The 13,557-nt window shown below is 39.0% G+C and overlaps 1 protein-coding gene across 4 annotated transcripts in view; it reads right to left on the bottom strand.

The window, feature by feature from the left end:
• LOC115245354 (mushroom body large-type Kenyon cell-specific protein 1) overlaps positions 1-13,557 on the bottom strand; it is a 67,729-nt gene that overhangs the window by 39,448 nt on the left and 14,724 nt on the right. For 2 of the 4 annotated variants that reach the window (XM_029823639.1, XM_029823638.1), the window contains exons 2-5: positions 3,430-4,241; positions 2,427-2,732; positions 1,482-1,721; positions 929-1,008 (exon numbers count right to left, since the gene is read on the bottom strand). In XM_029823639.1, the coding sequence (XP_029679499.1) occupies positions 929-1,008; positions 1,482-1,721; positions 2,427-2,732; positions 3,430-4,241 (1,438 nt within the window). Of the gene's footprint in view, positions 1-928; positions 1,009-1,481; positions 1,722-2,426; positions 2,733-3,429; positions 4,242-10,620; positions 11,582-13,557 lie in introns of those variants that run through there. The other 2 variants (XM_029823640.1, XM_029823641.1) reach the window with 2 other exon arrangements.

Raw genomic sequence — 13,557 nt, 5'->3', positions numbered from 1 at the left:
GGCGTCATTCGAGAACGATACGATTCCTCTCGCGCTTGTCGCGCCTGACGTCTTTACGAGGGAGATAAATCACGGTTATGCTCGGCCACGGTGATTGGCACCTAATTGCGACGGCATTCCGGATCGACTGGCTGTCAGTTTCGCGATTTTTCGAAAGTCGTTTACCGGCAGCATTTTAATCGACGCCTTATCGGAATATAACGCGCACACCCGGCCGGCTTAAACGGCCACTCGATCACGAGAAATGTTCTCGCTAGGAGGAATGCGATCGCGGATCTCTTTTTCTTTCCTTTCCTCCGTTCGGTACGAAATGCATATTCGTATCAGCGATTCTCGCCTCGAGGTGTAAAGTGAGTCGCGCGATAACGCCCGAAACGACATCCCGTCGAAAAGAACGCCCTTCCGTCGAACCTGAATACTCGTACGGTCTTACTGTTTAAGAGAAATCTCGTCTCTTTTCACATTCCGATGCGCGCTCTAAGAAACGCTAATTCTATATCATCTCTTTTATTTAACGCAAGATTTTTTCCAACATATTAAATTTATTAACAAAAGATGTAAAATTTATAGAGATCTGCAGGTTTCAAATAAAAAAAAAATTTGTATATAAAACTATAATTTTCGCATAAGCGGAATTATTTTCATTTATTTCAGTTTTTATTTTTATATCTCCACGGCGATTTAATTACGACTGTTTTATGATTAATCTCCTTCGTTTGGGTTTTATACATTTATCACTTTGACGAATCAAATGAATAACGCATAGGATGTATAATTTTAAATTAAATGCATCGAGTTGATTTATATATACGTTGGTCAATGTATAAATCACTGGCAATTAATAAGGAATTTTATATATTCTTCTATATTTTCTATTCTATATATTTTTTCTGCAATTTAAGAAATACTAAAAAATCATTGTACTTACTTGAGAATAGTTTTGGGATCGATGCCTGTCGGCATTCTCAGAGGTATTTTCTGTTGCTCTAGTAGGGATATGTTGTTGTCCTGAACACAAACAAATGAATCATAATATTAATATAAAAGAACGATCAAGAGACTTCGATAATCGAATAATAATTAATATTACGCAAGCATACAGCTTAAGTTATTTAGAGATGTCAGCATTAGTCACTTAATAACACGACTAATATAAGCACTAATAAGACACTATAAAAAAAATTTCTATTTTTCAGCAGTGTACGTATTATAATAGCAATCGTCGCGCGTTAGATGATGGCAAGTCCGGTAAAAAAAAAATGCGTAATAGTAACGGATAATTTACAAGCGTTTTCGCGCTCATTGTACGATCTTTTGTCAAACACTTTACAAACCGCGCAATGGATATCCGAAGAGTGATTCGAATGAGCGTTATGAGATAGAAAAATGAAACGAAGCCGAAAGAAAGAAAGAGAGAGAGAGAGAGAAAATGTACATTTACACAGACGATAGAACAACGAGCACGAACATCTCGCGCTTACCTGAGAATTTCTGGGTTTGGCCGAGAGATCGAGCGGTTGATCGGCCACCGCGGCGCTGTCCTGGTGGGTCTGCACCCCAACGAGGGGTGCCTCCCTCGGCGGTAAGCACCATTGGGGCAGCAGGGTGGGATAAGTGCCGCTGAGAGCGGCGGCGACCACGGACGCCGCCATCGGATCCACCTGGACCGACATTGGTGATTCCGCCGATCGCGAACTGCTGCCACTGTCGCTCTGCGGACTCTGCGGGGCACAACACGGAGAAACGTGTCATACCGTGCTCGCGCGATTTGCCGATCAGGGGAACCGATACCCGGAAAAAAAAAAAAAAAAAAAAAAAAAAAAGAGAGAGAGAGAAAAGAGAGACCGGCGAGAAAGATGCTATGTGGGGATCGAATTCTGATCGAATTCATTTTTGAAAAGGCCTGCCGCCTTCGCGAGTCCTCGTGAATCTTGTATGGGCGCGTCAAAGTGATCAAAGCTGTGAGAGAGAAAGAGAGAGAGAGAGAGAGAAAGAGAGAGAGATATATATATATATATAGAGAGAGAGAGAGAGAGGCTGGTGGGGTGGCCGTCGGCGCACGATTTAATCGAAAGCAGCGAAGACCGGGTATCAGACTCAAGTCGCGCTCGCGATGGCACAACAGGCGTATGGAAAAGTATGAAACGATGACAAATTATTCCAATGACGCGATTGCGTAAGTGGCAGATGAAACGAGCAACACTAGCGTTATCGTTACCCGGTTATCGGCAAGATCCGGATCACGAGGTGTCATCCTCGGACCCGAATTTTGCGCAAAGGAAAAATGATTCGTTCGCTCTTATTCTTCCATTGTCTCTCGTCGCCTTCGAGTATGTAATCTCTACACAGAGTTAGCGATCAAGGACGAGGTCGATGCTCAGCCATGCGCAACCTCACACCGGGCAAACTCGTCGTAAGTTACTTACAAGGGGCGGCTGGTCGTCGTGGGGTAGCTTGCCGTCGAGGCAAAAGTAACACTTGTCGAGCGGCTTCCAATCCTCCGGCGGCGGGCTCATGCGTCTTCCAAGGAGAAACGGCGCCGGGACGCTCGTTGCGTTTCCCTCGCGGCATAACAGCCCCGACCTGGTCCCTTCCGAATCGGTCGCCGGCGTCGTCAGTATCGTCGAACCGCCGCCAGAACCCGACACTTCTTGTAGCTCCTCCTCCTTCTTTACCCTCAGTAAGCCATGCGTTACCGGTGCCCGCTCCAACGCGATCTCCTCCGTTCGTTCCTGGGACGTAAAAGCGGAAAAGTGGAGAATTGTAAGATTTAGAGAGGAATCTCTAATTAGAACGGAAAAAATATATTGGTAAGGGGTAATGTTTGATTCACTGGCAGAGTGCAAGCCAGCGACAAGTTGGGTCCTAAGATCGAGTCCCGGTGGAACCCCATTATTTTTCATTTGTGGCTTACAACTTTCAGAAGTAGGATTCAATCAACGCAACCTCAGGTTTGGATAGTCCCAAGTAAGGTAACCAGGAGGTATTGATCATTCGGGTCGAATGACCGTTCAGGCTGGCCGAACTATAAGATTTAGAGAGGAATCTCTAATAGGAGCGGAGAAAATATACTAGTAAGGGGTAATGTTTGGCTCACTGATAAAGTGCCAGCCAGCGACGAGTTGGGCTCTAGAATCGAGTCCCTATTTGTGAAGCCCCGTTATTTTTCGTCCGCTCATTCTTACAGAATAGAGTGATAAAATCAAGAGTCGGGAGAAAAAAAAATATAATATGACTCATTCTAATAATAGGTCTGTTCTTTATAACTGAATTGGCTGCAATAGTGGCACTAATTCAGAGTTTATCTTTTTCTCTCCACATTGGAAAGAAAAAGATAAACTATGACTAGTGCAGCCAGTTCAGCTATAAAGAACAGATCTAATGCTATAAAGGTTTTAGCAATTTAAGATAAATTTAATTGTCATTCACCTTGGTCCCTTCCGTGTCGGTAGCGTTGGCAATCGGATGATTCGCACGATCGTTTTCCGTCCTGAGTGGGCTGGCCGCCGATCTGTCGGCGTCCACATCGAGCTTTAGCCGTTTTTCCACCTCGTTTTGGCCCCGTCCCGTCTCGTCGTCGTTCTCGTCGCCGTCCTCCTCGCCATCGACGTCCTCCCCGTCGATCTGCCGACGTCCGCGTCGCCGTCTCGTCGTTATAGTCGTCGTGCCGGACGCCGTTGTTGTCGCCGACGCGGTCGCCGTCGTCATCGTCGTCGCTGTCGTCGCTCCCGTCGTTGTTGCCGTTGTAGACGTCACCGTGTCCGTCGTTCTCGCGATGGCAACGTCCTCCCGCGCGACACCGTCCGCGGGCTCCTCGTCGGCAGCCTCGACCTTGATCTCGCCCGGCCTCAAGCGGCGGAGATCCTCCTGCTGCTGCAGATGGTGATCCTGGTGAGCTGGCGCTTGCAGATGGTGATGGTGGTTCTGCAGGTGATGCCTCTGCAGGCTCTCCTGCTTTACCACACTGGTCGCGAGAGTCGTCGCCGTCGTTGTTGTGGCCGTCGTCAGCGCCGTCGACGCTATCGCCGACGGCAACGACGATGGTACCGGATGATGCAGCTGCGGCCCAATTTGGTCCAGGCTCCCGGGTATCGGGTTGCAGGACGACGACAACGCCGGATAAAGCCGATGGTGGGGCTGTGCCGTCGCTGATTCGCTGCTGCGGGTGCCGCTGTACAGGGTGTCCTGGTATTGCTTCCATCTCCTACGGCCCATCAACTCCTCCGCTACCCGTTCCAGACCTGCGACATTACCGCGACTACATCAAACAATGACGTACACGGATCACCCGCCACCCGTGTATGAAGAAAGTGCTACTTTCGATAGAGCAGACGTTTCATGCTAACTCACGGCCTCACGGCAACCGGACCGAGATCATCTCAAATGAATAAGCCTAGTATAATATTTATTATTATAAAATTTATATAATATAATTTATTATTATAAAAAAAGAGAATAAATGAACAAATGAATAAAAACACGATATTGAGTATTATGACAAATTTGTTAAATATATTATTATCTGCCTGATAAGATGTTTTTAAAAATTTCAGACTTGTGTTTCTCAGAAACTTTTCTCAAATAAGCTATATATAAGTTCATTGCTTAACATATCTAACAACTTTGTCATATAACACTCTTTTCAATGAAATATATGAGTGTATTATTACTAAAAAGCAGTGAATAATCACTAATGTGGTTTTAATTATAAATATAGCACCGTAAATCATTAAAATCCTACTGAAGAAATTAGTGATAATTAGTGATAAAGCTGTTTCAATCAGTATTAAAAATAATATAATAATAGTAATAATAATAAAATAATAATATTTTAATAATATAATAATATCTCCAAAAATGCGTCTTATATTAATACATATTACACATATGACACTTATGTCATATGATATTTGACATAAATTTATAATAATATATTTGATTAAAGAAATTTGAATTTGATCAAGAGTCTCGTTTATTTTTTAAAAGTTTCTTACATCTTAAGAATTAAAAAATGTAATATGTATATAATTCTGCATTTTTTTAATACTAGTTGTATATGTGTTTTATTTCAAATAGGAGTAAAAGCTTCTCTCGAAAAATCGCAATCCAAAATAAATAAAAAATACTTTAAAAAGTTACATCTTGCAAATATGTATGATTATTACTGATTTTTCAGTGAAATCTTATTACAATCGATGGGACACATGAGACGGAGAAGTAAAGAAGCGTGAGTGTCTAGTGAAAATCAGTAAAATCAGTGACATTTTTTTTTCATTGATTCGGTTTAAGAGAACACGAAACATATAATGGATATTTTGTCTTCAGGGGGGGGTATCAACGTATGCCGAAAGCCATGCGATATGTATTTCCCTGAATTGCTAACTGTCGCTATCGTAATTGTATGCACTAAAATAAGTGGCCCGCGGTTTCGCAATCGCGGTTGCATAATCGCGAGTCACGAGAAACGTATTCGTCGCGGTATATCTGTAACCCGTTGCACGAATTCACGCGAATGCGCTTGCCTCGACCGACTCGTTTGTCATAGGAAATGATTGACGATGATTAAAGTTTCAGAGAAAAAAAAGCACGCGGATGCAAACGTTGTTCTTCCAACGAGAGTCGCCGGCGAAATTATGCAAATCGCGTATTACGATTTGCGTAACCGGATACGGTGGTTTTCGAAGGTCATGCTTGGCACTATTCACGGTGATATTCTAAAGCGGAAAGGAAGATAACATCTGTGCAAGAAGAACGGCTTTTTTTAGCGATCCAAAACGCGCAAATGTTTCACAATTACTGGAGATTTATCGCAGCATTTGAGAATTCCTGAGCATTTAATTACACGTGCGTGGGAATGGAACGTGTTAATCTAATTAATTAACCTTCTCACCGCTCCGGACAAATAAATGGACGTTGCACGCAGATTGAAACGTATGTGGAAATACAATATAATTTTCTTCAAACACTTTGTTACTCTTTACAGTTATGTGCGATTAAACGGTTGTCGCGAAAGCTTCGTACTCCTAAAGATAGAAGTAAAATCTTTCCATTTGATATATCCCCCCAATAACGAATGTACGAAGTATATCGAGAAGAGAGATACACGCATATTATTTGTTTTAGATAATCCTTTCGAGAAAGAATGCATTTTTCTGCGCGTTTAACATTTCAAAAACATTGATTTCTGGGCAACATTCATTATGTCAGTTAGAATTCCGTTCCATTCCCCAGAATGGTTCGCGATACAGATAACGGAATTTTTTCGCTTCCTTATCCAAAGGCCGAATAGTTGACTGTTATCATATCGACATGACGTTGCCTAGCTGCCTCCGTTTTACTGGCACCGTCGAAAAGATTGGCGATTTCAGTTTCGCGCTAGCCGGATGCTCCGACGTTAAATCATCACTGGCATTTTACAAATTATGATATTTATGCTAGTCGAAACAATTATCAGAGACGCGCCATAGTACGATGTGTAGTACGTGTGTATTTGTGTGACGGATGTTAATTTCCTGAATAAATATTTAACATCGCAGAGAAATATGCCCGCCAGCGTGTGCTTGTGTTTTTCGCTCGTTCATTAATTTAGCAAACAATATTCGATATTCATTTGTGTAAAAGCTCAGCGATCTGTCGTATAATTCGTCATCGAAGAACCGTGAAACCGATTTGATTTGTAACGCTCGAATTTAATCTTGCATCAGACGTTTCCCCGCATTTGCAAATATATCGCCTGAAATTTCTTTGAAATTTTTCTCGCGTTAAATGATATGATATATAAATTACAGAGCGACAAAATAGAAAACCCTCTCATCCTCCCTCTAAATAATTTATATTATCCAATCAAAAGGAAAGATTATCGCAGCACACAATTCTATTATTTACTTCTTTCCTCTCTTGTCACGATATTTCGCGTGAAAAAAATATATTCCATCGCGAATTCTTTAATTTATGCACTTTTACGACTTTTACTGACACAAAGTACAAAATATAATTTGCTCGTCGAATCGCCGGCCTCTATCTCTCAAAGAGCTCTTACCGCGCATCCTATCGTCGATCAAACGCAAACCGACAACGGCCGGCCAATTACAGCTTGGACGCGCCAATCAGCCGCGCTTCTCAGCGGACACCCGGTATCACGGCGCGCGTGGCACAAATGCAACGTACTGTCACGCCAATCGGTGCTCCCGCGCGCGCGCGCGTGTGCGTGCGTGTGTGTGTGTACGCGCACCACGTGCATACATACTAAATTCTGCGCGAGCACTTCTCCCGCATTCGTGAGGCAGACAATCATGCACACGCTGTTATATTATATGTATGCGAATATGAAAATATATCGCGTACGAATCGAGTGCGATTTTTCACAAGCGCCGGACTGATTTTGTCGCGCGGCGGAATAGTCATTAGAGGCATAAAGAGCCGGTCGCGACACGTCGCTTCTGCGAAACGCATTGTTTCTGTGAAACACAATGAGGAATTTGCAAATTAAATTGCACACGGGATCGATATGACCGTCCGTGGTACGCACAATTCGACATGTCTTGGAATTTCGATGCATTTATCAATCGCGCCAATAAATCGAATGTGCTAATTAAATCTAACTTAGGTATTTCTGTGGATTCACTCTCTTTTGCAAATTATTATTTCGTCCGTGTAATAAAGAGCAACACAGAAGTGAATATAAAAATACAATATTCAAAATTGTATCAATGTGAAAGACATCTCGGATCGTATCGTTCTTTCCTCATATGACACTTTTAAAAATATTGTTTCAAAAATATGAATTTTTCATTAACCGAGAGATACCGCTAAAATATATAACGTGTTACTGCACCGCTTAATTTAGGATCAATTTGTAATAAACCGACAGCTTTGTAGTGAAACCATTGAAAAATTCAGAGGAAAAGTTTACGCGTGCTTAAAATAATGTAAGCCGTGTTTTTTATTACGTTTTTATCTGTATAAATTTATGAAGAACAAACGATTATAATACATCGAAAATTTTCTGCTCATTTTATTTGTACAATTATATTCAAACAATTGAACTTTATGTAAATGCCGGTAATTTTATTAATTAAAGCGTTACTGTGTTAAAGTAAAGATTGAGAAAAGCAAATATCTTTAATTTACAACGACGGGATTCATTGAACGGTAGCTAGGATTTATATAGTAATAGGCGACCCAGATTCGCGATAGCGGAATCGCGAAAACAATTTCGAAAGAGTATATTAGAGACTCTCACTCTAAATTAAAGTCCGCTAAGGTCGGTTTATCTCACGCAAATGGACATTCGCACACAGCTAATTATTTCGCAGGCGTAATTCGCACGCCGCAATTATTATCGCCTGATTCAACGGCGCGTATCAAGAGTTAGTTTAATCGTGTTATTTTCTTCGAGAGATACAACACGCTCCCGTAGTACAAATTAATCTATCGTCCTAAGTATCGAGCAAACTCCGAGGCGAGAATCGAAGTCGCTCGATCGCGAACAGAGCATATCGCAGCTTTGGAATTTCGCGAACGTAATGAGTCTTATGCATTTCAACCGTTAATGAGTTTAATCGCTAATTATGCGTTACGCTCAATAATTACTGCGTTATCGATTTATACCTATATCAGCGTCTGATGCGTGAGAAGAAATTGATAACTGTACAATTGTGTGTTACAAAGTGCAAATATTGTTGTAATCGTTTTGTAAAATACAATATAACGTAACAAATTTTTCAAACTTTTTATATTTTTGACCTCCGGTTTTTTAAATTCTTATTTCATAAAATAAATTAGACAGAGAAACGCAAATTCACTTTAAAAATATTTTATATAATGATATTCTTAGTAAATTAACCCGACTGGACTCGCGCGTTTTATGCAATCATGGTTTTGATTGTAGGTCATGAATGCTGACAGCCTTGTCGCTTAAATTTATTATCAATTTCAGTACCAGTTTGTTTTCAGGATAGCCGAGCACTCGTCGCCATTAATAGTGATTAATATGTAACGGCATTAGCATGTTAACCGGTTCTCCAACAAAGTTGATAGAAAGCTTGTAACAAGTAGGGAAGTTGATTTTCAGTGCGAAGGGAGGCGGGGACGATCTACCGTGTGAAGCGCATACAAATTTCGGGAATTGCTGTAAAGTAATCGCGGAAGATATATCGTGGGTCTCGCTTCAGTTCATGAATAAGCGCAAATTAGCTTGTTAAGAACGAGAAGGCCATTGATCACTTCGGATAGCTTGCAATTATACGTCGTACACTCGACGAAACGTTAATCCTTAATCCTCGACCGACGATATCCATTTACCAAATTTACGTATATCCTATTTCAGCTTGTGATTATATTTTTGTAAATCAGGTAAACATTTTCAGAAAAACATAAAATAAAATGACAATATACATATACAAACGTTTCGTATTTATTCCTCGTCAGGCAAATATAATTAACAATATTTTGCACTCAGATGAACTGCCTAATTACTCAATCATAACGTAATCAATTTCAAAAAGTATAGAAACAAGATAGATTACATGTAAAAAGTTATATAAAATACAAAATACATAATTTTTTTTAAAATGGCATGAAAATTATATTAATTAATATATTAAAGTCCACGAAATACGCAAAAAAATAAAACAGTTCGTTATATTTCTTCTTTTTGAATTCGACTATTTTAGCCACAGGCGTATTGAAAAAAATAACCCGGAGAAAACCTGCTCGAATTAATGCGGTCGCTTGAAAGTGCGCATGAAAAACATCTGAATAAATTATTATTGTTTGTCGAACGTTTGCGAACAAATGGCGACGCCCATCGCGTTAGCCCATCGCCAACGTGTGCGGCCATTATTTAAACGCTCTACTTCCACGCAGCTTATCAAATATAGGTATAATGCGCTTTGCGGAAACGCGAACTGGATCCACGTCGGTCACGCCGCAAGATGTGTGCATGTTATGTGTGTGCGTTTGCGCATGCTTGTCAGAAAAATTCACGACTGATATTATGGTCAGAGACGCGTTTAACATCGCGGTCTTAAGTGGAGCTTACGCCCTTATCAGTATTTTTGAAAAGATTAATGACGCAGTGGCTTGAGTTTTTAATCTTCTTCGTCTATCAGATAGTTGATCGGTATTTGTAGCAATAAAAAGAGATTCATTGCTAGTTGAATTTATAATAAAATCGAGTACAAGTTGATTTAATCTTTTAATCGCTTATTCTATCATTGAATTATGAATTAAATAATTATAAATTAGAGTATAAAAGTGATTATTTATAAAGTTACACATTTTTACATATTACATACATATTAGAGATATCGTTAAAATTTGTTCAATATTCTTATCGATCCTATAGGAACATATATTTTTTATCAATTAATAAATATATATTTTTTAATCTCATTTTATTTATAAAGCGATCTGTTAATGAAAAGAAGGAGAGAAAGATAGTTTTGTATAAACCAGATATCTAAACAAATTTTCAAAACGTACCTTTTGTATGTATCTTTTAATTAAAAAAAATATATGTCGAGAAAGAAAAAATTATATGACGCAATCCAAAAAAATTTAGTCTGGAAAAATCATGAAAGCGCACAGAAAAATATTTGTAAGATTCGGAAGGTTTACCTGTATACATAAATCAGTAATATTGTTTGCCTTTCTGTCCGTTCGAATACAGGCGGATACAATTGATCGACAAAGATGTGCGTCTGCATTCCCTCGCGCATTTCTAGCAGTAAAGTTTTAGATTGCCGTGACTCTTACGTCCCGCCAAACACCTGAGAACTCGCGAATTGAGAGCTGTCGCGTTCAACAATGACTCACTGACATCAGTCACGAAATATCCGACGACAATATCCATTTCGGCAAAAAATAGAACAAGATCTTCTTCGAACAGACAACAAAAAACCGCAATACAAGAATCATTGACAAAAAGCAAAATATCGCGATCGGCGATATTCTTAATATTATATAGCGTTAAGTATGTATGCACAGGTCTTGAGATAATTCTCTGTCGACCTTTTGACCTCCGATCCAATCGCACCGAATTTCAATCGATCGCAAAAGAGAAATACCGTTCAGTCCTTTCTATTACGAGATCTCGCATAAATTAACCAATTTCTTACCGCAATATAAGTAAGCGACGCGAGCTCCCGCAGCAGAGTGTTAATTGCTTATCGACGAATTTCTTATCGCACTGCAAATTTACGATAACGCATCGGCGATGAATGCGCTCAAAATTAAGAGGCAGAATATATACATGTATATGCGAGACAACGGCGCCGGCGGGGAGGAAGCTATACGCAGCGTATCTTCACAATGAGCATTAATTTTTCATCGATGATGTAATATAATCAACCGTTTAAATAAAATTCAAACTATGCGCAAGTGTAATGAGGGATTGCATAATATCGTTTCAAGTTTCATTGCAATTGCGATCAAGGGAGTATATGTGACTTTCTCTCTCTTTCGAATACATTACAAATATATATGCATAATTGAATCATTCATTACATTCAAACTTTATTACTCTCGTGCAATATTATGTAGTATTATAAACTAATTCCTATACAGTTGGAAAATTTGGCTTAAATTTAATATATATCGCATGTCCCAAACGGTCCACACAAATTTTTGTGTTAATTTAACATAATATGGGTATATTAAATGATGACACTAATACTATGTTAATATTTCAATACAAAATGAATGCAAACTTCATAATAATTTTAAATAAATTTCGTGTAAAATCAACATATTTTTAATGATAAAATTAATTTGGAAAAATGTTATTGACGGTAAGTCACTCTCACTCCTATTGTACAATAAAATCAACATTCTTTTCTGTAAATTTTAATACATAAATCCTGTCACTAATAATACGGAACATATCTATTATGTAAAATTAAAAATATGTGCACATTATGTTATTTTTACACTTTTATCCAGTTGTTTTAATAATTTAACATTTGAGTTCAATTAACATAACAGTAATATGTTAAATTAACATATGAATGCGTAAAATATTTAACACAAAAATTTTAACCGGCATATTTTTTAACAAGAAAACAAATTTTCCAACTGTGTATAAAATCGCACTCTCTTTCTCTATCTATCTATCTATCTATCTCTATTTCAAATTCTTCAATGAGAATTTAAAATTCTCATTTCATATTTGATTCTTCAATTCATATTTGATTTTCTTGTTCTCGCTCTACTCAGAGACTCAATTCGCATAATAAAGCAATGACGCATAATAATCGTCCACGGACTCCCGATCGGGAATGAATCACGAAAAATCATCGTTGCGCATTAGCGTGGAGACGTCGAGAAAATCGCTAATTTCTTTGGAACCGCGCGCCACGTGTCGGCCCGATCGCGCGAATCACAGCAATCGGCCAAGTCATCGTCACGCCAGAGCGTGCAAACACCAAGGTTGCGTAATGACACATGAAAATCTGACCGTGGCTCGCTGATCGCCCGGCGAGAATATTTTTCCTCTCTACGCGGAAATTCGTATCTCGATTTCTCCAAACGGAGGGTTCCGGTTCTCTCGTCGAAACTAAAAGAAAGATTTATGAAAGATGTATGCAACATTGCGAAACCTTGAAAATGACAAAACAGAAAATCAGATCTATATTTCCTCGACTTAGTCAGATGATTTTTAAGCGGACTTATCTAATTGTAAGCGCATCGAAAAAAGAATCGCGGAAGTTTGCGCGCATTCAGTTCGTTTTCCGCGCAATCATGCATGTGACAATATATGCGACTCTCTTATCTCGCAAATGATTCGCGCGATGACTGCAGTGGGATTATCGTGAGATCAATCATCGACCTATAACGATGATGCTCCTTTCCCCTATATAAGATCGGATTAAATCCATTAAGATCCGCGCTCTATACGATCAACAAAGGTAAAGTGCGAGCTTGTATCAATGGATTGCAGAAGCACGGTTCTCTACCGGATGTGTATTGATAATGAGAAGCATCCTTTCTTGCGTATTAACAAGCGAAATATAATGAATAAGAGAAAGAGAAAAAAATGAAATCATATTAGTATTCTTACGGCTCCCCCCCAAAAAAAGATAAAGATATATTTTATCACAATGTTTTAAAACACGAAAAAAATTATTCTTTAACAAATTCCATATTTTTATACACGACATATTTTATCAGAAAAAATTATATTCTCGTAATAAATATGTTTAAATTTATTGATGACATATTTTTGTTTTTTTACGATTATATTTTCAATCTTCATGCATTTAATTGTGTAACAATAAACTTTCATTTGTCAATGATGTATAAAAGTAGCATTACTAAGAGGGGGGGGGGTATTATCTATTGATATTATCTATTAATATCCATTTACTTAGTACTTTTTCTAACAAGCGAAATAACTGGCCAGGAAGGGAACAACGTGGTGTAGAACCATATGTTTTCCATTGTTTCATTAAGGAATCTGCGTCAATTCTCGTGATATATTCACGGCGAGTAAAGTTTAAATGCTTGATCGATTTCATCCAGAAGTAATTCGACTTCAGACACGATCCCCCCTCCACC

This window comes from Formica exsecta, unplaced genomic scaffold, assembly GCF_003651465.1.
Source record: "Formica exsecta isolate Colony F162 unplaced genomic scaffold, ASM365146v1 scaffold96, whole genome shotgun sequence".
Classification (NCBI taxonomy): domain Eukaryota; kingdom Metazoa; phylum Arthropoda; class Insecta; order Hymenoptera; family Formicidae; genus Formica; species Formica exsecta.
This window is presented reverse-complemented; position numbering and strand designations above follow the sequence as displayed.